The sequence below is a fragment of the Protopterus annectens genome, chromosome 1.part2 (assembly GCF_019279795.1).
Source record: "Protopterus annectens isolate FY-2018-M chromosome 1.part2, PAN1.0, whole genome shotgun sequence".
In the NCBI taxonomy this organism is placed as follows: Eukaryota; Metazoa; Chordata; order Ceratodontiformes; family Protopteridae; genus Protopterus; species Protopterus annectens.
The window spans coordinates 231039083-231066929 of NC_056727.1; the positions used below are offsets into that span (position 1 = coordinate 231039083).

The 27847-nt window shown below is 38.5% G+C and overlaps 1 protein-coding gene across 2 annotated transcripts in view; it reads right to left on the reverse strand.

Annotated features, from left to right (window-relative positions):
• Positions 1-27847, reverse strand: part of LOC122788853 (N(4)-(Beta-N-acetylglucosaminyl)-L-asparaginase-like) — an 802551-nt gene that overhangs the window by 355361 nt on the left and 419343 nt on the right. For both annotated transcript variants that reach the window (XM_044055760.1, XM_044055752.1), the window contains exon 7: positions 13235-13250. In XM_044055760.1, coding sequence (XP_043911695.1) covers positions 13235-13250 — 16 coding nt within the window. The remainder of the gene's footprint in view (positions 1-13234; positions 13251-27847) is intronic.

Genomic DNA, 27847 nt, shown 5'->3' on the forward strand with positions numbered 1-27847 from the left:
ATGTTTCATTCTGTTGAACTTATGCCTTTTTTATAGTAGAATCTGAACTGATAGTGCAAATATAAGGTGCATTCCTCTCGACTTCTTTGCTCAAGAATCTTGGACAAAGCCACAAATATGTATAGGACAAATGCCCAACATCAAGGACAAAATTTAAATATTACACCAATTAATTTACAAAGTTAACAAACAACAGGTGGTTGAATTAACATTCATTTTCTGAAGGATAGGAATTTTGAAACTCCAATGTTTGTCATTACTTAGTCCTGTGATTTTTATTATGAACAGACCAAAAATATGGACAGTTGAGAGGTATGCTAAGATCCGGAGGATTTTTGCTCCCTTTTTCTCATTCCAAAAAGAAAACGGGTAGATGAACAGAGTACCTCGACGGCAGCTTTAACACTACTTTTTGGAGGAAATGTTGGTTAGTCCTAACTGATACATAAGACTTATGACACCACAAATATAGTTCTTTGCAAATGAAGGCTTGAAGATCCAAGCAGGGTAAGGGCAACAAAGAAAAGCAATTTTGAAGCGATAAAGCTTAAAGCTGACAAACCAGCAGATTTGAGCACAGAATGGTCAAGCCTGTCAGTTGCTACATGATAAGTCATCTGGAGGGGTACTGTAAGGAGGGTGGACTCTATTTTTAATTGTCTCAGGAAATAAGAGACTCTTTTGTCCTATGAATTCGTTTCTAGGGAGGAAGAGGGTGAGACAGACACTTTCCAAACCTTAGCTGCAGGTGGGCCCACTCATGCCAGATACATATTGAATTACACCTAAGCACCAGAGAGCAAAAACAAGGCACTGCCACTTAGGGAAATCCACATTAAAGATGGAACAGAGATCAGGCAGTGCTTTCAAAGTGGCCTGTGCTAGCATTACCCTACGTCTCCGAAAGGTGCTTTTTCATAATTGCAAAGACAATTTTCACTGCTGTCTGATTTCAACATCCTAGGCCTGTTCTGCAAGCACAGCTAGCACAACCTAATCATGAAGGGATTCACATCTAGATCAGGGGAGGTCATCGTGCCTCTTTACTCATCCCTCATCAGGCCCATAATTGAGTACAATGCCCCTTTTGGGATGCACCTTACCAGACACCTGCAGCAACTGGAAAGACCCCAAAAGTACCTCACCAAGAGGATCAAAGGGCTCAAACAGATGCCATATGCTGCCCGGTTAAAGAAACTCCAGCTCTACTCAGTGGCATGCCGCCTGTTCAGAGGCGATCTGTGCCTGACGTATAAAGCCATGTCCAACCCGGAATTAATGGACATGCTGCACCTCAGAAAATCCAAATCCCATCGAGCTATGCGCTCGAGAGACTTGAACCTCAGCACTGAAATAAATAGGACATGCTGGAGGGACAGATTCATAACCCAGAGGCTCCCTTCACTCTGGAATAAAATCCCAGTTCAGGTTAGGCAGAGTCCTTCATTGACTCTCTTCAAGAGGAATCTTGATGAGTGAATGGGAGATCGTAGGTTTACCCCAGGTATCACTTCTGTGTCACTGTTAGACAGAGGCACAGTATACTAACCTCGAAAAAGGGCATAGCAAAATAAATTTAAAATGGGTGGCGAAAGCCAAACACATTCTGGCTAGGCTTATAAATGCCCTAGGGCAGATAGCCTAGTATGAACCTATGAACCTAAGACAACCAAGGGACCCAACTTAACCTGAGTCAGCCTGGGCTACTGAGCCTTGCTGGGCACAAAGACAGGTCTGGGAAGAAGAAGAATTCATGGTCTCCAATGCTGCTGAACACTTACTAGGGGACTTGAAAGCAACTCCACAGAGATATGCCAGTCGTGCAAATACTTTAACAGCTGGATTATGGGTTAGGCAAATTCTGGAATGTGAGATATAACCCTAACATGGCTGTCAGAGATGTATCTTTTGTGGAATTTCCACTTATTGTAGAAGTGTAGGACAGGCATGAGTTCAACCCAAGAAAGATTTGGTGACATTTGAGGAGCATGAGACCATCTTGGGAAATGACCTAGGTACCGCCAGGAGGGTGAGTCTCATGTCTCACCTCCCTATCATTCACCTTCTTATGATGTACTAGCAAGAGGCAGGGATCACATGAAGGACCCTCCTGCCATGTCACATGAAAGATATGCCTGTAACTTTTTTTGTTTGCATCTTTCTGTGGCTGGAATAAAACACTTGCACTTACAGCAGTACTTGACATAATGCTCATTTTCAAGTACTACAGGTATTTATTTCCAGTGTGGTTCATAGTGAATGATCTTGTGACTACATGAACATTTAGAGGGATTACACTTTTTAGACATCAAAATGTGCAGACAGGCAAATAAACTAAGCATGCTCTGCCAGCTTGTTGAGTGACGTTATCATAGCATGCAGTGGTTGGAGGTTCACGTGTCCCAAAGTGCATGGAAAAATAAAGTTGAACTACAGAATGGAAGACAGAAATGCCAAGAGGTAATTCAATGAAGAGGTCTACTGATAGCAGCTCAATTTGTTTCTCTGGCATTCTTGCCAAAGATGTAGACTGTGCTCCTTAAAGTGGCTGTACAGCCTGCTCCTCAATAAGAAGAATTGGTTTTATTCCTGCTTTTTTCCTCATCTCAAGGTATCATCCAATACTAGTAGTCAGCAGCTTACACCAATACACCAAGTTCTGGATGGTGAGTGTTTAGCTAGTCATGCCCCTTCTGTCACAAGGGGACCATATGGTGCTGCTGGACATGACTGAAGCTTACTGGTACATTAGCATCTAGGGACCCACAAGAAGGTTGCTTAGTTTTCCTTATGCCAGCATTGAATGAGTGTGCATGAATCTGATTAACTTTAAAGATGATTCTAATTTGTCAAGCCCATTCCAGCAACAGGGTTCAGATTTACACCACTGAGTTAAACGAGAGGCAAACTTCTCCACACACCCAGTGTGAGGGTCTTTGCCCTCTGCACCTCCATAACTAATACAACCTATTCCAAGACTGTACAACCTATCATCCCCCTTACCAGATACCCTTAAGTTGTGAAACCTCAGACTAGGTTAAGTTTGTAGATTGTAATCCATCCGATGGAACATGCTATATCAGTTAGAATACATTTAATTGCAAATTAAAGACAAAAATAAAAATTGTCAGCATCATTACAGTAAAAGGTGTTACCCTCCGGCCTGTAATAACACACATGTCCACAGAGTTTTCACTATATTATTGAAAGTGACAAGACAGATCATGCAGCATTGGGCTCTTTTATCTCCTTATTTAGACCATCTCTTGATGGCTTCCTTGAAGAACTTCTTAGCAGAACTCTTTATTGGGCCCTGCCATGTTACAGTTCCTAGGGATCACTATAAAAATTAAGAAGCTGGATCTCATCCTGGTGCAGTGGATTACTTTCAACAGGATACAGTTGAATTCTTTCTTAGGCTAGTCAATTCTGAAAAATACATTGCTGGAAGGTTATTATCTTGTCCTACTTGGTAAGGCAGCAAATGAGAGTGCAAGCTCATCCTTTTTTCAAGTTCATCCTTTTTTCGCCAGTTTTTGCACTCTTTATTACTTTTACTAGTGCCTTTGGGAGTGCCTTCTGCAACTTTTGTTTTACTTGGTAACTCTTACGGACTGGCGATGGAGAAAGGGTCCCTAACGGAAAGTAAGGGACATGATGAATTGGGCCAATCTCGTAAACTGATTGGCCAGCTTACAGAGTTGATTGACTTACTAACGCCGCTCTGCCAATCCTTGGCGGGAATGAGTTCAAAACCCTCCCATGCATCAGGAAATGGAACAGAAGGGTTGGTTACACAGAAATGTAAGAGGAAAAGGGAGCTTATTGGCAACAACTACGAAGCCGGCGACCAAAATGAACCAAATGGTGAAACATTTAATCCTGATGCTACACCAAGGATTTTTGGCAAAAACAACTCTATGGAACTATCTACAGGAGAAAATATAAACATTGTAACAAAACCAAAACCGCTGACCTTTAGTCAAGCGGCAGCAGGTACTGTTTTAGAAAACAATTTTAAAGAGACTACTGAGTGGTTACATACCAACTATTGTTTCAAACTTGAAACTGGTGGTCATTCTTTGCCACCTAATTCTGATTCTTATTGTATGAAAGTTGATAAACTATCTAAATTAATGTTTAAATTCAGAACATTGTGTATTGAGAATGCATACCTAACAGAGTGTATCAATAGGAACATTGTTCCAAAAGGTTTACGTGTATTCAAACACCCCAATAATGTTCAAATGGGGTCTGTTTTTCATAAAGAACTTTTAGAAGTATTCAACGGGTGTGGCTTAGATGTATTAAAGCTTATAATTAAGGAGAATGTTAGATGGCAGGAAACTTTACAGAAGGAAATTGATGAGATGGATTTATGTATTAAGGAAGATCTTATTTTTAATATTAGAGAAGAAAAAGAGAAATATTTTAGAATAAGAAGTGAAATTGATGTAAAATGTGATGAATTGGTTAATAGAAAGATGAAAAAGTTAAAGAGGGACATACATGAGTATGAAAATAATATTAGCTACCCCAAGCCACCTTACATGAATAGTACCAATTATGTTTCAAATAGACAAAAAAATGGTGTTAACTTTAATGACCAACAAAGTTTTGAAGAAAGATATGATGATGAATACAATCAAGCCTTTCCACCCCTGCCTAGTTTTGAAAGGTTTACAAATAAACAAGGGCATCAACAGGAAAATTTTCGAATGAAGGGAGGGGAGAAGAGGGAGATACTAAAAGTTGGTACCCCTTCCACTAATGAGGAACCTAAAGACCTAGGAATTGTAGTTGATGGATTTAGAAATACCTACAATGATTTTTCTATATATAACTTTAGTAATATTCCATTGGTTAAGGAATATTTTAACCTTCTTAGTAAGGGACTAAAATTTATTCCATATGGCAGAGGAGATTTAACTAAAACATTGTTGGACATTAAATTATTTTTAAGGAAAATGAATCTGGAAATTATGTTTTCTAAAAACAATGTAAATAATAAACAAGGACTAGTACAGAAAACTACATACAATCCCCCCATGCATGCACAATTGAAGAAGCTGGAAAGAATTTTGGAGAAAGAAATTAGAAATGCACAAAGTGAGACTAAATACAGGACAAACTTAAGTAAAAAGGAAAAGGAAATTTTAGATGAATTAAAACTCAATCTAAATGTAAGAATAATTAAACCAGATAAGGGTGGAGGGATTGTAATAATGGACAATATACAATATGAGGGGAAAATGAACCAAATCCTTAGGGATGAAACTAGGCATTCATGTGTTTCTAAGAATGAGGTAAATCTGGCCTACCATAAAATATATATAAGACACAAAGACATGTTACATGAAAGCAGCATTGACATAAAACATATGATTATTTGAGGGTAGAGAAACCAAAAATTCTTACTATATTCGGAATCCCCAAAATTCACAAAAATTCCGAAGACCCACCTTTTAGACCTATTGTATCTGCTGATGGATCAAAAACCTTAACTCTGGCAAAATTTGTAGATACAAAGGTGAAACATATTTGGGTTAATAAAAAAGTTATATTGAAGGGCTCCTGGGATTTGTTAAGGGAGTTAACTTCTGATTTATATGCTGAAAATTTATTATTTGCAACTATCGACATAGTTGACCTGTTTTCCTCTATACCTTATTCAACAGGAATGGATATGTTTGAAGACATTGTCTTTGAAGACAGGCAATTATTCCACAGGGATAAAACAGCAAGTGTAGATTTAATGGATATGGTGTTAAAAAACAGTTTTTTGATATTTAATGGGGAATTTTTTCAACAACTTGAAGGAGTGGCAATGGGAGCAGCCTTGGTTTTGGCAAGGTGGGAGGAAACTTTCATTTTGAATTCAAAATGTAATTCCTGTTGGACTCTATATCGAAGATTTTTAGACAATAAAGTTATTTTTTGGACAGCTAGTAGTGAGAAATTTGAAGAATTTATGGGATATATTAATAAAACTACAGATTTTCTCAAATTTACCCACAAAATGTCATATGACACCCTAGAATATCTTGATTTGGAGATATACAAATTAGACAATAAGCTAGAAACTAGAATTCACAGAAAAGCTACTTTTTGTAACTCCTTCCTTCACTACAAGAGTGCTCATCCCTTGCACTGTAAAAGAAATATAGTGAAGGGACAATTTGTAAGGGGATGCTGTATGACAAGTTCTGATAGTGATTTTATAAACGAATGTAATTTACTGGAGAAAATGTTTATAGAAAGAGGTTACCCTAACAAATTTATTAAAAATATTAGGGTGGAGGTAGAAAATGGGAGAAAAAATAGATTTAAACCTATTAAAGGGGAAAATTAATAATGAAAATATTAATAATGGAATAGAAAAGAAAGAACTAAATCCCATTAACAACTACCAACAGGCACTTGTCTTAGAATATAACGCAATAAATAATAATATAAGGAGGGTTTTTCAAGAAGAATGGGACAGGTTTGTTGCCCTTACTGATTTGGATGCTATTTCTAGATTATCTTCCAAGGTGGTATATAAAAATTCAAGTAGTATAAAAAATATTTTGGAGAATAAAAATAAACAGATTGATTCCAAAGTGGGTAGAATAAGAATTGATACATACAGATGTGGAAGTTGTAACCAATGTGGGCGCATTATGAATACTGATGAACTTTACCTGGAAAGTAGAAAAAGGTGGATAAAAAGTACTGAGTACTACAATTGTGAATCAAAGGGGTCAGTATATTTAGCTGTTTGCCACAAATGTAATTCTTTTTATGTGGGGAAAACAGAAAGAACCCTAAAAAGAAGAATATATGAACACGTTTATGATATGTCCAAGGGTAAAGAAACTAATGCCTTGTTCAAACATTCTAAGGAATGTGATGGTTGTAAGTTTTTCTTTATGGTTCTTGAACAAGTTAAAAAAGAAATTAGGTGGGGCCCTTGGGAAGAAATACTAGAGTACAGAGAATTATGGTGGCAAGTAACCCTGGAATCAGGGAAAAATCCAGGGTTAAACGACTACATTTCTATATTGCCACTTTTAAAATTAAGGGCTGCCAAGCTATGAAAAAAGATTGATGAATGTAATAATATCCTTCGACAGAAGGTGGCACTGTCTCCCTATGAATTTATGGTTTTGATGAACTAAATAACCACTTCACAGAATCTTTACATATATATTTTTATTTTTTTATAACACTAAAATAAAAACATTCAGCTATTGAAGCACAATGTTCTGATTTTACATTTTATGTTATTTAGGTTTTATTGTAAAGCGAAACATAAACTTAAGTGGTACGAATAGTAAAAGTTTTAATATTTATGAGTTTATCTGTTTATTTGTCTGTTTGAAATACGAAATTGAATTCAACTGGTTTTTAATTTGTAGGAATAGTATAAATACATTTAATGAGTTGTGAAGTATGTATCTGATGAAGTCTGGGTATTTTGGACGAAAACACGAGTTGGTAATATAAGGCGTTCATTTTGTTTATGACGGAAGTGTTTTAATAAAGGAAAGAGTGTTTAAAACTTTCAACAAGTTCATCCTTTTTTCGCCAGTTTTTGCACTCTTTATTACTTTTACTAGTGCCTTTGGGAGTGCCTTCTGCAACTTTTGTTTTACTAAGTTTGTAGATTGTAATCCATCCGATGGAACATGCTATATCAGTTAGAATACATTTAATTGCAAATCAAAGAAACAAATAAAAATTATCAGCATCATTACAGTACAAGGTGTTACCCTCCGGCCTGTAATAACGCATATGTCCACAGAGTTTTCACTATATTATTGAAAGTGACAAGACAGATCATGAAGCATTGGGCTCTTTTATCTCCTTATTTAGACCATCTCTTGATGGCTTCCTTGAAGAACTTCTTAGCAGAACTCTTTATTGGGCCCTGCCATATTACAGTTCCTAGGGATCACTATAGAAATTAAGAAGCTGGATCTCATCCTGGTGCAGTGGATTACTTTCAACAGGATACAGCTGAATTCTTTCTTAGGCTAGTCAATTCTGAAAAATACATTACTGGAAGGTTATTATCTTGTCCTACTGGGTAAGGCAGCAAATGAGAGTGCAAACTTTCACTCTCCTATATCTCAAATGGCTGATGACAGCAACTGCTTTCATAATGTCGCTAGCTTACCTTCTTATGAGGGTGCACCACTAGATGTCCAATGTGCTAATGGCTACAGTCAGAACACTCTCTCGGACCTCCATGTCGTGGCAGAACCCTGTCATTGTGCCTTGCATTGGTTGGCTATGCCATTAGGTTTAAATGGAAGGGGAGGAGTTCCCTTCCTACCACCAAACCAGACAGTTTCTGATGACAGATGCCTTATGGACTTCTCATCAAACTGTAAGCTAAGTGCACTGCTAATCATTTTTCAAGGTCTGGAAGGGAGCATTAAAAGCCTGAGCCGGTACTGTTGCAGTGAAACAACAAGGTCATGAGTTTTCTCTAAATAAGCAAAAACACATCAAGTTCTAGATAGTGAATTATAAGCTGGTCATGCTCCCATGCTGACACATTGGGATCTAGATGCTGCTGTTGGACATGATGGAAGCTTACTTACTGATGCATTGGCATTTAAGGGCCTACAAGAAGTTTGCTTAGTTCTTCAAGAACTTAAACTATTCTGGTTTTGCACAACTTAAAGATATCTCAGGGAAGGGGGTGGCAGGTTGTATTAGTTAAGGAGTTACAGGGGACCAAGAACCACACACAGGGTGTGGGGAGAAGTTTGCCTTTCATTTCATTTTATTTACTGGTGTAAATTTTAATCCTTTTGATGTCTTCCCAGAACAGGGAAGGGGGACATGATATCTGGTTGAGAGCTCTCAACCATGGCATTGTCCTTGTAAGCAGTTTGCAACCTTCTTAAGTATAGTAGTATATTCTCCTATTTACAACTTAAGTCCTTTTTTAGAGCTGATCAGGGCTTCTTGCACACACAGAGTCTTCTAGCTATGAGACACTCTAGAGGTTAATCTGTATGCAAGAAAGGAAAGTCTGATAGTCTCTAAGTTCTGCTTTCTGCATCAGAGAAGAAACAAATAAGCAGTGGATACATTCTCCTTGTAGCTGAGAGGAAGTATCTATTATGCCCTCCTTCATTCTTACTAATTTCTTACCTGATAGCCATATTCATAGGATAAAGGGGCAAAGCTCACTCTAACAACAGGAAGAGCGCTCCAATCCTTGGCACTTCAAGAGATCATCCAAATCTACGGGAACAACATCCTGAGTGGGTGGATAAAAATAACCACACTTTTAGGCTTGGCTGTTCTTTTAACTCCACCCATCCAAAGGAACTTGCCAGACACAGTCTCAACAGTTATACAGACTCCTATGAAGCCTCTGTTAAAGCAAATGTATTCTGTCAAGTGTCAATGGTCCACCAGCTGACAGAAGTACTGTCCTCTACCACTGTCTATGAACTTGAAGATATAGCCATGCTCTGGATGCATGTTTGAGTCAGCTTGGCACACTCACACCCTGGTGGAAAGAAGAATTCTGGATCATAAAAGGCTTTTTACGCAGTTCTTAAAGACAGTGATCATCTCTGATCATGGAGGAAGAACACCCCTCTTCCCCGAGACTTGAACATAAGGGCTGTGGGGTTTCCTATTCTGCCTTACTTTCAGTTACCTCAGCAAACTTTCACAGGAACAGATGGATAGAGTAAGGAGGGAAGATGAAGAGAGTGAATAATGAAGGGATAAAGCATAAAGTGTAAAAGATAGCAAATGTAAGGTAAGGGCACACAGAAATTAACTATATACGATGAGGAAGAGATGTCACATATTAAGGTAGGGAAATAATTTGAAGAAGACAAAGGTGCCTGACCGGTGAAGGTTAGACTTGGATTAGGTGCTGCATCCAAAGGGAAAGCATTTGCAAACTGAGTTGGAGTTGAAATGATCTTGTCTGCTAAAGGACCAAATACAGATTTTGTTCACTATTTTTTTAAATTCAACTTGCCAATGTTGGATTTTTCAGGCATTTAGTTCTGATCTGTGGAGATAAATGGTTTCATAATTTTGTTTGTAAAATATTTTGTTTTTTGACATACTATATTAGCCTTTGGATGACCAAACACAGCACTTCAGCTAAATGTCTCTAATTAACTTCAAACATTTATTAATAGATACACATTGTCAGAGCATTGTGCAGAGAAGGCAAAACAAAAAAGCAATACTTAAAATCAGCACCTATTAATAACATAGCAAATAATACCAAATGTACAATTTAATATGAAAACACTCAGTGGTCAAGACCAGTACAGTTGGTCTTAATCATGTGATCGTCACCTAGTACCATGACAAATTGGTACCTCATAAAAAACACTATGACACACAGAATGGAAAGTGTTGAAAATAGACTACAGGATACAAAACTGCTAGCATGCAGTACGTAAAATGTTGAAAGCAGTACCTGAGAAGAAAGTGACTGCCAGTAGCTGTGCAACTTGTAGTTACTGCGGTGACCAGCAAATAATTCATTTGGGAAGGGTACTAACTTATGGTTAGTCAAAAGGCATCGGTGGCCACAGTGGCTGGGTGGGTTAATATTTGCACTTACAAGCAGATCTCTTATTTATGTACTTTACAAGAAGTGACATATACAATAACACATTGTTGTCTAACTTGTGCTGGCAACAGTGACCACCACACTGCCAAACAGAAAGTGGAATGTACCCAAGAGCAATCTGTCAGTGAAAAAATATAAATAATTTCCTCAAAGGAAACTTAAAAAAAAAAAAAAAAGCTTTGATCATCCTCAATTGTGGCCTCCAATAAATAAACATATGACAATGTCAATTACAGATTAGCAGATGTAAAGGAAAAGGGTAGCAGCAACTTCTCTGCAGTACTACATACATACAACTCTCGTGTGTAAGTTATTTTACATATAATTTACAGTTAGTGTCTTGCACCATGGTGCTTAAGGTGTGACTAAAAAGGGTCTGTCAACCAGTCCATTTACCTAGTTATCAAAGTGAAATAAAATAAACAAACAACAGCAATAAACAGACACTAAGATTTCAAAACATACCTAAATATGCAACTCCTGACCACCTGCATATTCACCAAACAAACAGCACCATAATTACCCATTCTAAAGACTTAAACCTTGCCTGTCATAGAAATAGGACTTGCTTGAGAGACAGGTATGTATCCCACAGACTATTCCGTCTACGGAACAGGCTCCCCATCCATGTGAAGCAGAGTTCCTCCCTAACCAAATTCAAGTGTAACTTGGACAACTGGATGGGAAACACTAAATTCATCTCTGTCTTGGCACCTATGTCTCTAATGGACACAGGCAACTTGTAAATGGTTCATCTCCCAAGCCCCTGCTTGTAAATGTTTAATCTCCCAAGCCCCTGCTTACACCTATCAAGGGTGCCAAAACTTGTCAGAGATTTGGGATGCATGTCTAGGCTTATAAAGGCCCTTGTGGTCATTAAGCTAGTAAACACCTTTGAACCTATGAACCTAACAGGTTCCAGAAGTTAAGCAGGATGCTTGTGGGTCACACTATTGCCATTATATTCACAGCAGTGCTAAAAATGATTTCCTTGTGCCTAGCATGACTCTTATGAAGAGAACTTTAAGTGGATTCTAGGAAAAGCTCCAAGATCCCTTTTCAGTGGCAGAGTCATTGAGCTATAATAATTGCAACCACTTACCGATGCATTTAAATAGAGTACAAAGATAATAATGAAATAAGTGAGATTTACTGGCAAACACAATTCATTGATTTAATTACTCATACACACTTTTCATTGATCAGGTTACTCCCACTAGGCCAAAGACCTAATTTCAGGGGAGACTCGAGGTGCTGCAGTCTTGGGTGTGCTCTCCTTCGGATGAGATGTTAAACTGAGGCCCCATCTGCCTGAATCGGTGGCAGCTAAGATGGATGTAAGATATCATGTGATACTTATCAAAAAGAGTAGGGAAAGTTTCCCAGTGTCTTGGCTAAATTTCCCTTAGTAAGTATGAATACCACCTTGACTCTCCCATGAAAAGAGGCCTTTGGCCTAGAGGGACTAACCTGGTCAACAAAAAGCATGTATGAATAACTAAATAAATGAATTATGGTTGCCAATAAATCTCACTCATTTCATTATTATCTTTGTTTGTACTCTGACTATTTAAAATGCATCATTACGTGGTTACAGTTTTTATAGCTCAATGGATCTACTGCTGCAAAACATAAAACAATGTAACGTAATTCACTCTGAGTGAGCGTGCTCACAGGGAAGCAAGGACAAAGAAAGCAAAAGTCGGGGAATGGTGATTCCAGTGACTGGGACACTTGGGGGTCACACAGTTTCACAAGGTGGCACATGCCCTGTATGCCCCTAGCCCCCCCCCCCCCCCCGCACACACACACACACACACTGTGCTACCACTGGTCAGAAGATTTCCACTAATGCTGTAAAAATGTGAAATGGACAAAGTACTTAATAGTCTTTATGAAATCAGCACACCATCACACATATCCAGAAGTCAAATAACACAATGCATAAAAAGAGGGACAGTAGCAGAAAATTATGGATGGACTCTGGGAATACTAAAAAAGCTCTTCTGAAATCCATGAAAGATTACAACAATTTTTTCTTTGGGTAGCATCTTTGGCCAAAAAGGAGATTCTGTCATCTAAACTTTGATTTTAGACTTTCACCTTATAACTCAACAATACATCTGGCATATTTTTTTTTAAAGGTAGCTATCTATTTATGTATCATTGTGAAGTTGCCAATTATTAAATCCACCAACTAGCGATATGTGAACACTGATGACAGTAAACAATTGCTTTGCTTAAAAAGACAAATACACTTATTATTATATGGAATAAATAATTAAAAAACTGCTGGTAAGACCACAGTACTCCACTCTTTGGTTAGTCTGAATATGTGAGGCATAAAAGTACAGCATGAAAATGAAAACATAAAGGGCAAACTACAAAAAAAATGGTATAAAACTCACCAACATATGCAAGTGACTTCAGTACCTGCAATTATAACTGAACACTTAATAAATAAGTAGCTGTGATATAGTTAATAAAATATTACAGCCCAGCTTTACAGGAACATATATGAGATAGAGGGTACTGTAGTCAAGACTTTCTGATAATGTCTTATAGTAGCCTTAAGTACTTACTGACATGGCACCTTGTGAATTCTCAACAGCCTAGTAAACGTACCTGCAGCAGCTCCTGCCTATAAAGAAATCAAAATATGTCATTCTGTAAATTACTGTCCTAGACAGTGAAATACAGAGTTTAATGAAATGGTGAAAGTAGATCTAAATTATAGGATGAGCTCAAAGTGTATGAAGAACAAAGTTCAGCAGATCCCTGAAAACAAAACAGTACTGAGATAATAAGAGAATGTGTGCCTGAGTAAAGTTGAAATATTTATGACTTCATCAGGTAGTAGAAAAACACATGGGCATATAGCAATTCCTTGGAAATGCAATTCACCTAGCATCAAATAACATTTTATAAGGTTTTCATTCATTCTGGTGTTTGTTATCTCAGTCGTTTTACTAGATTCATAGTAAGTAATACACTGTCCAGCACACACACAAAAAAAAAATATATATATATATATATATATATATATATATATATATATATATATATATATATATATTAAACTGACTTTGCAAAACCATGAACCAAAATAGCAATGGCAATACATCGTAATACAAATGACAGGGAAAAAACTCTCCAAACCACTAAAACAGCAGTAAATAAAAAGAATAAAAAAACACATATTAAAGATAGCTAAAACAATGCTCTTCTACCCTGAACCCCCATACTAAAATACCAGAAAATACTTTTCTGGGAAGCTTCAACCCCCTACACCCCCTCTACACAGCCTGAACCTATAAAAAATATTCTGAGTTTGCACCAATATGTAGTAGGGCAGTACTCCAGTGTTAAGGATATATTCAGTGTCACCCAGATAAACATTTACAGCTTTTGCACTGAGCCATGCCTGACCATTCATGATTGAATGTTTTAGTTTTAGCTTAGAATTACTTGATTTTTAAGCAGACCCCCCCCCCCCCAAATTACTTATCCTTTTAATTATCAGGTAGGCTGATCAAGTCATATGAGGCTTTTTTCACCCACAACCCAGAATAACATAGGCTCATAGGTTCCTAGAGCCCTTGCAAACCTAGTGAGGTTAATCCCAAGTTGCCCCATTTGTCCTTATTAAGTGAACATATTTTTCAGAGCTAGTCTCTAGTCAACACCAACTTCCCCTGTCCATGAGGGACATGGCTGCCACCCCCCAGGGTGAATTTGCTGTCTCCCATCCATTTGTCCAGGTTGCACTTGAATATTGTCAGTGGGGAGATCTGCTTCACGTAAACTGGAAGTTTGTTCCGGAGGAGCGACAATCCCTGGGAGACATATTTTTCTCTCCAGCATGTTCTGTTAATGTCACTGGCTATGTTAAGATGCCTAGACTGAGTGACTCTTATGCAATTAGATTTGCGGATGTGAAGCATATCCATCAGGGCAGGGTCAGAGACCACTATGTAGGCCAGGCACAAGTGTCCTCTCACCAGCCTATACGATAAAGAGTACAGTGACAGGGCTTTTAGTCTGCCCATGCACATCATGGTTTGGAGGCCCTGTATTTTCTTGGTGAGGAACCTCTTGTGGTCTCAATAGCTGTTGCAGGTGTCTGTTGAGGCACATGCAAAAGGCAGCATTGTACTCTATTAGTGGTCTGATGATGGTAGAGTACAGTGGGGCTATAATATCCTTAGACCTGGATGTGATGTCCTTACTTATGAGGTCTGCAAATTTAAAGTTAGGTATTTACCATAACTAGGCATCTGAGTTGTCCGTTTTCATTCTTCCTCACCTTCCCACCCATTCATCCCCCTTCCAATGTTCCTGGAAGAAATTCCTGGACAACTTAAGAACCCACGGGTTCTTGGTTTGAGCCTCTTCAGTTTATGAAGTTCTTCTCCTCCAATTCCTGAGATTTTTTGGTGTGTCATGGTAGTAACATTTGTACATGAAAGGCAGCAAACTTGATCTGAGGGCTTGAGGATGAACTAGGGGATTATGGGTAAAGGGAGGAGCATGAGACTTGATGAAGAAGTCTAGCAGAATGTGGCTGAGTCAGATCTGAGATATGGAAACACCTGGAATCCCTTGAATCTCAAGTGAGCTGCAATCACTGCCATGCACTTGGTGAACACCCGGCAGGCTGTGGTGAGCCCAAATGGCAGTGCTCTGAATTGAGACTGATTTGCTCCCAGCCAGAAGTGCAGAAATTTCCTGGAGCAGCTGTGATTCTTTATATGAAAGTACGCATCCTGGAAACCTATGGAATACATCCAATTGCTTTGCGCAGAAGTGGCAGTACGGACTGTACCGTAACCATTTGGAACTTGGACTTCTTTACATACTGATTCAGTCTACTTAGATACAGGATTGGTCTGAGGTCCCTTGTTTTCTTTCGCATCAAAAAGAAGTAGGAGTAAGTTCCGACTCCTATCTGTTCAGTTGGGTCCTTTTGGATGACTCTTTTCAAAAGCAGCCCTTAGACTTCTTGGGCTGCTAACTCTTTCTGACTGGGTGGAATGTCAGGGAGTTTCTTGCTTGGTTTTGTAGGAAGAAAAGAAAAGGGAATATAATATCCTCTGGATATGATGTTTAGCAGCCAGTCGTTTGATGTAATATTTATATGGGCTTTGGGTGCAAAGAAAAACATCACCTGACTACCTCCAAAGAAGGGTATCTGGGCAGTGCATCAGGAGCACTGATAGCGTTTGTCGGGAAACGACTCCCTAAATCCATGATTTTCAAGGACCCCCCCCCCCCCGCCTCTAGGGTGACACCTGCCACTGAAACCTTCTCCTCTGCCCCTGGAAAAGGAATCTCCCCACAAGTCCTGAAAAGATCTCTGAGACTTGCGGAAACACATTTTCTTACCACTTCATTTGTTCCTGGAAAAGGTATGCTGAGGGGTGGAAAACATTATTCCAATAGCAGACAGCGTCCTTCCATCCTGCTTGCTGCAGGTAAGGGTTTCCTTGACTGATGGACCAAATAAGGAACCATACAAAAGGACATTAATAAAAGACATCTTAAAAGGTTCTGTGAAATCGCAAAGCCTCATATAGGCATGGTGCTGTATGGCTATGCCTGAGCCGGCTGCCCCAGAAGTACCTGCCTTCTACTGCATGGGAAATTAACCTCATTGTTGAAATAGCTACTGACAATAGAGTAGCCAGCTGTGGAGAAACTTTTTTAAGATCCACCACCAACATGGAATCAGCAACAGAACTTGAAAGTTCTTTAATCAAATCTCTCTGTAAATGGGTGAAGTGGACCATAAAATTCAACAACCTCAGAGCAAAAGTAGCTGAGGCATAAATCTGCTTCCCAGTTCTGTCCATTGCTCTGGACTCCTTGTTTGGAGGATGGACAGTGCAGCTCTGTTGTCTGAGCTCCTTTTTCATAGCAGCTGCCACAATCATGGCATCCACTGCCATTCCCTTACTCCAGTATTGTTGATCAGCTTGGAGGGAATAGGATTTTATCTGGATGCTTGGAAATCGGTTCAACAGTGTCCACCTCCTTCCAGGCCCAGTGGAAGATGAAGTCGATAAGCTCATCTGCCGGGAGGGGTGATGTGTGAGTCACCCAGGATGCAGACGGGCCAGCCCTAAAAGCCTCCGAGAACACAGTCTCCTCAGGTGAAGGATTTTGGAAAGACCAACCACCTCTTTGCTTAGGGATATCCATGATGTCCCCAAAGGAAACATCAGTTGGTGATCTGGGGGATACTTCACCTTCCGCAAAATCTGCGTCCTCCTTGAGAGACTCCATGGGGGAGTCTATGTGTCTCCTTTTACATGTCCTTTTCCAAGGGACCTCCTCAATGGGATGGTCTGGGGAGGTATCAGAAGAGGAGGGACATCCCTGGGGGAGAGTGTGAATGGAGACCTTATGGAACTAGCTGACCAGACAGGGCAGAATTGATGGGCTCTGAGTTCAAAGCAGATGATGGGTGCAGGGTAGGAGCCAAGATGCAAGAGGACAGTTTCTCTGGCTGCAGAGAAAACCCTTTCTACAACCTGGAAAGCAGACAAACCCAGAGAAACCCCTCTCCCCCTCCTCGGAGCCAAAGCGGTAGAGGAAGGGAAACCGTAGTCATCCCCGTATCTGTGCCGCCCGGTGAGAATTGGCCCTGCACTGTTTAGGGCCAAGGCACCCAGAGGAAGGGATGGGTCTGTAAAAATAGGAGCTGAGCCTTGCCCCTCAGACCCAGTGCAGACCTCTCAGACCCAAGACCTGCTCTGATCTGAAGACAAGGGAGCCGAGCTGGTCAGGGTCAGTGTCGGATCTGAAGAAAGACACTTCTTTGGATTTGACGATGTACCTCTAAGAGATCTAGGATCCTTGGGCTCTGAAGAAGAGGGTTGGATCAGAGAAGGAGATATATGCTTTCTGGTATAAGAGCTTACGGATCCAGTAGGGGATAGAGCCAGAATAATCCCCATCTGAATTTCAGCTTGAAGAAATTTCCACATCATTCTATCCATATCTAATTCAGAATAGCTCCTGTAAGACCTGGATGAAATGGAGGAGGGTGGCCTGGAAGATTGTGTAGGAGTTATTAGGATTTTTGCTGGCAGGGTCAGGGACACTGCTTGAATGACAAAATCTGGAGAAAGTACAGTTGTGTACACTTACCATAAATGTAGGTGTTCGAGTGTATTCACTGTTGGAGTCATCACATTTGGGTTATCCCTGCCAGGGTAGCCCTTGGCCGGCCCGAATGCCAGAGGCTTAGTATTTCTGCATCGGCTGATGTTGCTTTAGGACTGACGTCAGGTCATCAGTAGTATAAAGTAAGGTAGCCAACACCATTACATCAGTCTTTCTTGCCATGGAGCCCGAAGGAGAAGCAGTTCGTACGAGTGCCGGTCGGCCGCTAGCTGAGTTTCGTCTACCAAATTCAAGTTGAAGTCTTCTAAAGCTAAGTACCCTGTTGGGGATCCTTTTGTCTTGTACTAACCGATGTCAGGAAAAGTTAATAATTGTCTCGCACGTGGAAAGCAAATACCAATACCTTATGATTATCCTTAGGTAGGGATGGTATTTTAGCTTCATACTTAGTTTTAGAGGATTTCATGAGAGTTCTAATTTGTTTGTTTAAACTGAGGAGGGGATTCTTCCTCTATTGTGTCAGTTCCCATCTTATTCTTAAACATCAGTTTCTTTCTCTTGTTATATAACCTATTTCTACTTCAGGTCCACCAGGGTGGCTTTTTTTTTTTTGAGAGGACCTGGTTTTGATCTGGTCAGGTACAGTCTATACAGCTGCTTAAGTGTTTGTATAGGACATCTGAGTACACATCTGCATAGGAGTCATTGTTGTCTGTGAATGCAGGGGGTATAAAACTTTTTATACCATCGTGTAGTAGTCTGAAGTTTGCTTTGGATAATTTCTTCAGTTGTCTTGCTTCTGTGGGGTGTCAAGTCCAACAGTTACTACAAATAAGACAGTTTTATAGTCCAACCTTACCAGGGAATGCATCACACAGGGGGGAATGCAGTGACTCCCGTGTTGGTGAGTACTATGTCTAGGACATCTGAGATCCTTGCGGGGGTGCAGACTATTTGTTCCAGAGCATTTGACTTAAAGTCCAGGAACTTCTAGGCAAGAGTGACTGCGCTCATATTTGTCACCCAGGTGATGGAAGAAGAGTTGAAATCACCCATGACTAAGGTGTTGTGCTGTATGGAGAGTGAGTCCAGTAAGTCCAGGTAGGCAGTGTGCTTTTCTTGGTTCATGGTAGGGGACCTATAGCTAGAAATGATGTGGTAGGATATTTTGCTTAGGGTTAATTTGACATGGAGTAGTTTGAGAGACTCATACTGTTTGACTAGTCTCAAGGTGTACTTGACTTTAATGAACCAGCAATCCCCAGCTCAGGCAAGGCTGGAGCCACGCTCTTTTGCCACAAGGGTACAGGGGAGCCATTCTTGATGTAAGATGGCTGGTTTAGTGCTCATGTTTAACAAAAACAGATAGATGCAGCAGGTTTGAATCTAGGTTATGTTATCTCGGCTGAAAATACAGTTGCAAATGAGTGCAGAAAATATGCAGTCACAACAGTAAAAAAAGCAGAAAAAAATGTAGTGAACAGATACAATGCAATTTAAAAAGTGTAACAGAGACACACAATTTTTATTTATTCATTTATTTACATTTGTTAACTGGGTAGTGTCCGACTGTAGCCTGTCCTCAGCAGAGACCCAGGGATAAAAGCTCCAGACAAATTACCAATTACAACAAATAAATGCAAAAACAAATTTATTATGAATGCAGTAGTTAATAAAGCACAATACAACAGTACAGTAGTTAATAAGTCACAGAACAGTAATGCAATAATCAAAAACAGATTTCTAGGAGCATAAATCACAAATTTAGTTGTGCATACAAGTTTATCTGATATTCTAATGAGAACTTTACTAGTAAAAAAGGTGAAGACAGCTGTAGTAGTTTGAGGTGAGGTGAAGGAGATTACAGAGTTGAGAAAAGTATTAAGAAGGTGTTATCCTGGTGAAATACAGGGGCAGAGCCAGTTGCCGGTGAGATATTCTTTTAGGCTTTTTTTGAAAGAAGAGATGTTAGCGGTTTTTTTTTTTTGGATGTGCTGAGGTAGAGTTTTCCAGACTTTGGCTATTTGATTGGCATAGAGGGAGTCACCATGATAATTGTGCGACTGGGTAACTTTTAGCAGTAATTTGTCAGAGGATCTAAGGGGCCTGCAGTTAATGTTGGGTTGGACCAGGTTAGAGAGGGGAGTTACTGGGGTTGTGTAAGACTTTGTGGGCAAAGGTAAGTTGGTTTCGAGTTAACAGGCTGGGAAGTTCCAGCCAGTTGAGGTGCTGGAGAGAAGAGCAATGATGCATTTTGTGGGGGTGATTGGCTGCAAACCTAGCTATTTTGTTGTAGCAGGATTCTAGGTTATTAAGGTCAGTCGTGTAGGTTGGTGAAAATATGTGAATAGAACAGGGTAGATAGTAAGTGGGCTCTAGCAGTGGCCAGTCTGGCTTGGTGAGTGAAATAAGGTTTGGCCCTGCAGAGGGCACCTAGTTTGGCATGGACTTTTTTGACTGTTAAGGAGATGTGTGTATCAAATTTTGGTCTGTTATCTATTGTAACTCCTAGGAGTTTGGTCTGATTAGTTGGGTCAATTTCTGTTCCATTGGAAGAGCAGATAGAGAGGGGTAGAGGGTTCAGCTTGGATGATTTGTTTGTGAAAATTATTATATTAGTCTTATTTGGGTTTAGGATGAGTTGCTGCTTGGAGAGGTATGCTTTTACGTCAAGGAAGGATTTCTGCATTTTTTGTTGAAGTTCTTGGGAGGTAGGTGCTGAGCTGTTAAGTGAGGCGTCATCTCTGTACTGGATGACAGTGGCATGTTGTGTGGCAGAGTTTAGGTTATTGGTGAATATGATAAAAAGGAGGGGCCCAAGTATGGATCCCTGGGGTACTCCAGTATATACAGGAAGTAGAGGAGAGAGACTGTTTTCCCATTTAGTAGCCTGTTGATGGTTGATAGGTAACTGTGGAACCAGCGTAGGGATGATGAGTTGAGACTTTAGTTTGTGAGTTTGTTGAGTAGCAATTGGTGAGATAAAGTGTCAAATGCATTTGACATATCTAGAAAAATTGCAAAGACCAACTGACCTTCATTTTTGAGGTGTTGAATAGTATTTGTGAAGGTAATTAAGGCAATGTTAGTACTGTGCTTGAGCCTGAAGCCATGCTGTGAGGGGGATAGTAGGTTGTTTGTGGTGAGGTGATTTAGAAGTTGTTGGTGGATATATTTTTCTAGAATTTTAACTATGGGAGAGAGGATGGCAATTGGTAGATAATTTGAGATTTCTCTAGAGGGACTGTGAAGGGGAATTATAAAAGAATGTTTCCAGAGGTGGGGGACATAGTGTTCAGAGATAGAGTGACTGATTAATATGGATATGGGGTAAGCTATTGATGGGGCAGCTATTTTCAGGAATTCATTGGGCAGCTGGTCTGCAGCAAGACAGCATGGTTTTAGTTTACTTAGGAGTTTTTTTATGTATGTAGTCTGGACGGGTTTGAGGGTGAAAGAGTTTGTGATTTCAGTGGGGGGGTGTACATATACTATGTGGAATGTTTTGTTGTCTAGGAGGAAGGTGACAGAGTTAATAAAGTGAGAGTTGAACTGTGATGCTATGGGCTCAGAGGTATTACTAGTGGAGGGAGCAGGGATGGTGGTTTTACCAGGGTTAAGGAGGTAGTTGATGTTTTGTCAGAACTTTTGTAGGTTGTTCAGGTATTTTTGTTGGGAGGATTGAAAGTAATTTTTTTATCACTGGAGATGTTTTTCTTAGCCTGATTTCTTAATTACTGAAATCATTTTTGTTTTTGGTGGTTTCTTTTTTTTCTCTTGGATGCTTTGGATTAAAGCAGAATCACTCTGGACCTCTGGCAAAAGACGCCAAATGCCGAGCAGTTTGTTATTACATAACAGAAAGTAACTGATTTCAGCACAATAACACATGCAAGTCTACATATAACGAGTAAATCACACTGAAAAGTGCAAACAGCAAGCTGGCTCTTTGATGTGCAGGTATGGCACTGTAACTACAGTCCCAGTGATGTTGAATATTGAATCTTAATAAACCAGGAAAGTAGGCAGGAAAGCTTTTTTCAAGTCTGCACTTGTGAAATGTCAAGCACAAATAACGGCGAGAATAAGCACGAAAACAAACTTTATTAGTAAAGCGCTTTTTGTCTCACTTGTAGCGAGACATCTTCAGACATAAAATTTTTACACAGTGTTTTGGTACTTAAAATGTGCTAGCAAATGCTCAATCCTCCCAACCACCAATCAGGAACCACGAAACAGAAAACCAGAAATGACATCCTTGAAACGTCTCCAATTAACAGCCTTACAAGAAGTAATTCTAAAAACATAAATATACATATATATATATTATTAATATAAATAGAAATATATGCGTATAGATAAATTACATCTAAAAAATATATATAGCTAAAAAGTACTTCTAGGAAGTACGAGAAGTGGAACTAGTCTAAACTGTAAGTATAATGCAATCCACACATCATTACATAAAAACAGACTGACCAACCTCCAACTAAAAGGTACCCGAATGGTACCAGCATTGCAACAAATCGGAGCAAAAGCCCCCCCGAAAACTGAAACGCTGATATGAATAAATTAATAATTAATAGTATGGTAGATAAGTAATGTAATGTAATAAATAAATAAATAAATAAATATCTACCTAAGAAGAGAGGTCTAAACAGACATAAGTTGTAGGATCACGTAAAAAACCCCGATACAACTCTGTTATTACCTTAAAAGGCTCTTAAGTTTTAAAATACAGGCAATTGAATATATTTCGTTCAGGCCTGGATGGTGGCAAGCACGAGTACGTAGTTGCCATACTAATTCCAGTCTCTCCAACAATAATGCACTTGGACCCCCTCTCACATCCATTGTAATACAATCAATTGCTCTGAATTTAAAAGGGTGAGTAGGAAATTCTCCTACATGTCTAGCCAATGCATTTTCTTGTTTGGATGTCCTGATGCTATAAAGGTGCTCATAAACCCTTTCCTTCAGCTTCCTATCGGTTTTACCAGTATAGAAAGCGGAGCACATCTGGCATTGTGCTAAGTATACCACCCCCTTCGAATTACAGTCAAACTTCTGATTGGACTTATAACTAGTCCCTCTATTTGAGAAATGTTCACCTATGTCCATATGGGGACAGCAAGAACACATACTACATTTTCGCATCCCCCTCCTGTTATAGCCACTAATTTCTCCTTTGTTGGTTTCCAATACGTTCTTTAAATTTCTTCGCCATTTAAATACCACTTTAGGGAGGGCTTTTAATTTAGAAAATAGGGTGTAGTCCGACTTAATAAGGTCCCAATTTTTATTAATAATATCCATGATGCCATACCCATTTATACTGAATGTGGTGATGAAACTTACCACTTTTGTCAGATTACTCTCATTGACATCACATTCCAAAGTGGCATTTAGGGCTCCCACCTCTGGTCTCCTCTCCTAGGATTGGTCGATAAAATCCCCTTAGTCTCTTTTCTTTGACTTCCTTTTGATGGTTTCTTATTCAGTTTTGTGGTGGTTAAGAGCTTTCATTTATTTTGGCTGTGGTAATACACAGCCTTCTTTTTTCAGACCATAAGTTTGCTGCTTCAGCATCAATGCTTAGCTCAGTAGCTTAGTTAGAAGCAGATCAGTTACCACCGTAAACTACATTGTGATCAGCATACTGCAAGGCAATGATTTCAGGGGGATACAGGATGAGGAAAGTAATGATCCTAGCCACCATTAATGTATGTGAAGCTCAAGGAAAACACATATTGTTACTATAAAGAACCTGTCTTGAGAGATAGCTGGAAATCTAGTCCAGGCATGCTACTTATGTCAAGTTTATGTTTTGTCAGTTAAGTTATCAGTAAATGGAGTAAGTCATACTAAAATACTTTCTTTTGTAAATATCAGTGAAAAGTGACCAAACAAGCCTACTGCTTTTGGAATTTATACAGTTAGCAATGATTTACTGGAACAGTGCAGTAAGGGTAAAATGTCTTGCTCCAAACCCATATTGCTCATTGTTTAGTAGGCCACAGTCCACTATACAGTGCATTATATGATTTGATGCGTGTGACTTTGCCAGGATTAAAGACAGGGGTGGAAGAGCCTGACACAGGTCACTGTTTAAAGTATATATGCTGACTCCTCATTCCAAAGCATGACTGTACAGTTCTAAAGGGCAGGACTGCTAGTATGGATATGGTTAGATTAATTACATCTATTAAAAGAATGGTTATGAAAGGTACAGCAAACTTAGAGATGAGTTATGCAGACCATATGCACTTGCCCTTGCATATGGCAACACTTTTTTCAGTAAGGAAGACACAGTCACTTCTTACAAATTGAAGATGAAAGTCATAATTGACCTGAGGGTAGGAACTCTGCCATGCTCAGCGCCACTCCCATACCCTACCTCCAACTACCACCCGCCCTCTCCTAATCTACCAGTTATGCTTTCCATGTATACATTTCACCTGTGACACCCATTCCCTACCCTCCCCAGGCAACCTTAGTATCACATTAATGTTTTTGTTTGCATTTCCCTGCTTCCCAACTTCCATCTAACACACAGCATTATTTCCAACAACCTTTATCCCTCCCAGACTGCTTTGCATTACATTAATTTACACTCACACTCCTCACCAACAGTACTTATCTATTATTCTGTATTTCAACTTTAATATATATATATATATATATATATATATATATATACTATAATTAAATTTTAGTTCAATAAATCTCGTTTAATGAGTATCTGCACCCATTCCATTGAACATTTGTGTGCAGCTGCTACCCATCTGTTCTTAAATACTACATCCTGTTCATCACTCAAATCGAAGGGGATGGTTGGACTTCTAAAAGCTTTCAGCCCTTGTTGGCAATGTCCAACTCTGAGTACCTTTTAAGGCGCAGCATATTAAGATAAGTACTAGTCTCCTTGGACAAAGACTTTTCAAATTTATCATATAACTCCTGCACCTCCACAGGCATTCCATTACATTGACAATTTGATTTTCCTATGCAAAGGAGGGGGTGTAGATGTCGTATCCTTTATGCATGACATTCAAGATAATTCTGGTTTGAAATTTGATGGGATTCAAACAGGTAGTGACATCCCATATTTAGATATTAGATTAATGGGAAGTGTTGGACAGCCTATTGAGACAAACATACATAAAAAATTTGAAAATGTGAATTCTTCTTTGTATGGTAGTACTTGTTATCCAGCACATTTAATTTCTGTGATACCATACACTGAGTTTTCATGTCTAGAAAAATTATGTAGTAAAGAAAAAAAATTGTATAAGGAAATGTATAAAACAGGTGAAATGTTGTCAGTAGGATATGATGTTAATAAAGTAATTGAAGCTGGATGTAAAATATTAGATAGATGTTGTAATAACACTCCTATTGTGATTACATCTAGTTATGGGAGATATAATGAATATAATGTTTGATAAAGAACATGCATGTAAGGGAAGATCAGTTTATTTTGTGACAACTTACAATATTTTGACTGAAAAAAATTATTAGTGAGGTTAAAAATCACTGGCCAATGTTGTTAAGAGACAAGGATTTAACGGAAATAATGCCCAATAATGTCCGAATATCCTACAAGAAGGGTAGGAGTTTGGCAGACATGATAATTCATAAAGATTTTGTTCCACCAGATACTGTTACGTATAATGAATTGGTTATAAATAAAGGTACCTATACTTGTAATAAATGCTGTATCTGTAAGTTTGTAGTTAGGAAAGTTGATAAAATTAATGGTGTGCACTTTTTTTCCAAATGGGTTGTATAATTGTAACACTGAAAGTGTTATATATTTGTTGAAATGTGACTGTGGATTAAATTATGTAGGTGAGACTATTAGATCTTTTAAGAAATGTATACAAGAGCATATTAGGGGTATTATTAATGTAAGAATGGACAGCCCCTTGGGGCTCACTTTAAATTCTGTTATGGATCTAGTCCAAGTTGTTGAAAAGCAACTGTTTTAGAACAGGTGAAGCTGCAGTTAGGTGAATGTCAAGATGTAAAAAATAAGTTGCATAAAGAAACACTTTTTATTTTAAAATACAATACATTGTAGCCAGCAGGCTTAAACAAAGAATGCAATTGGAGGTTTGTAATTAGATAATTCAGAGCCAATTGAAGGGAGCATAATATAAAGTGGTGGGTGTTTTACGTGTGTTACTCTTGGAAGGCTGTTCGTTAAGCAGAAGTGCAAAGTCTTGTAAATAAATTATTCATTTAGTTGGTATCCGTGTCCATTTGGTTGTTTTACAAAATAATATCTGCCAATAAAGCCAACCTTTCTTGAACACCATACCATTTAAATCCTTGAATTTCTGGGTCTCTTTTTTTTTTCTTTGCCAATGGTTCTAAATATAAAGCAAATAAAAAAGAGGAAAGAAGACACTAATGCCTGGTTCTCTTTTTCAGACACAACTTTTCAGAGAAGACCTTCCCCACTTTGATTTTTGCCTCTGATCTCTCATTTATCCTTCTAATTAACCTAATTATTGTATCTGGAAATGCAAATATTTCTATTGCCTTACTCATAAATCCCAACTTACTCTGTGGAATGCTTTTTCAGCATCAAGGCCAACCAATTACAGTGCTATTTTCTTTTATTCTGCTTCCTCTGGATTGTCATTTTTCTATTAATTTTTCTGTTATAGAAATGGAATCTCAAGAAAATTTGAGACACCAGCTTACAAAATCTTCTCTGAGCAGCATGTGTAAACAATCTTTTATATGAATGTCAGTGACTGAAAAACATGATTGAAATTAACAAAAAGAATAAAAGGCTGCAAGAAAATGCCTGACTAAAAGGACCTCAGCTAAATAGTGCTTATGTAGAATTCCTACCTCTATCAAAGCATAATTATCAATATACATGAATACTGACTGGAATTAATTCCTTTAAAAGTCAGATGTAAACCATCTATAAGAATTCGCAGTAGAATTGTCAGCTCACCCTGCTACTAGGATAAAATCAGCATACAAGGGTCACAGCAGACTGAAACAAAAGGTCATATACCGACACATAACAATAATGTAAGGACAGAGAATGGCTCTTCTATTAGGCATTTTATAAACATGCAATGATCAGTAATTTTTTGTTATCAGAATCATTCTTAAAACATATGAGTAAAAGAATAAAGAAAATGTAAATATGTATTCTATAAAATGTACATATATACCTATAAATATCAAAAGCTTAGAAACTGTAAAATGCTTTTACTTCATATCTTGTCTACAGAATGAAGGACAGAACAGATGTTGTGTCTTGTATATACATGCTGTACTGCATATTTGATTATATGAATTTCTTTTTTTATTACGCTTTTGTATTACTTCGTATGTTGCAGACTTTCATTAATTCTTAATCATTTAATAGTTGTAGCAAAACAGATCCCAAATGTAGCTATAATAATAATGAACAGTCTTTCTTTCTTATTAATAAGATTGAGAAATAAAAAATGTCATGATAAATCTGAGCAAGAAATGCTTGCTTATGTACCTGTTACAAAAATAAATGGTCTCAGCAGCATTTTTGAAAATAAATGCATGACCATATTAGGACACAGTGTAGTAATGTACTCTTCCAATTCAAGGAAGAAAATATAAAGTTATTTTGTCTAAGATAGCATTATGTAAAAAAGAAAGGTACGACTACATCCTTTAAGACAGTATAAATACCTTGTGTCCAAGTTGCAATCTTTGTCAATTACATGGAAAATAAACTGTACTCAGCCCACTGTCTTGTTTTTCCTGCTTGTCATTTAACTGCTCGTTTTTACCTTTCCTGATAGATGCAGTGCTTGTACATACTTGTACAGTTGTCAAATGTTTGTCCCCCGTCCACAAAAACAAGATGGTCCACATCTATCAATTTTAGAATCACCTTTGCCATTATTTGACCCATTATAGACAAACACTTTATAATCATGGTTTAAATTGAAATGGGCCTATACAAAGAGAGATCAGATGTGTGCATGCTCCTGTGAAATATAATTTCTGTCTAGTCTAGCTCAGCTATTGTACCTTTGGGAATAATATGTAAATTCCCTCAGAGTTCCTACTACTGAGTTCCTTTTCATAAATTTCTTC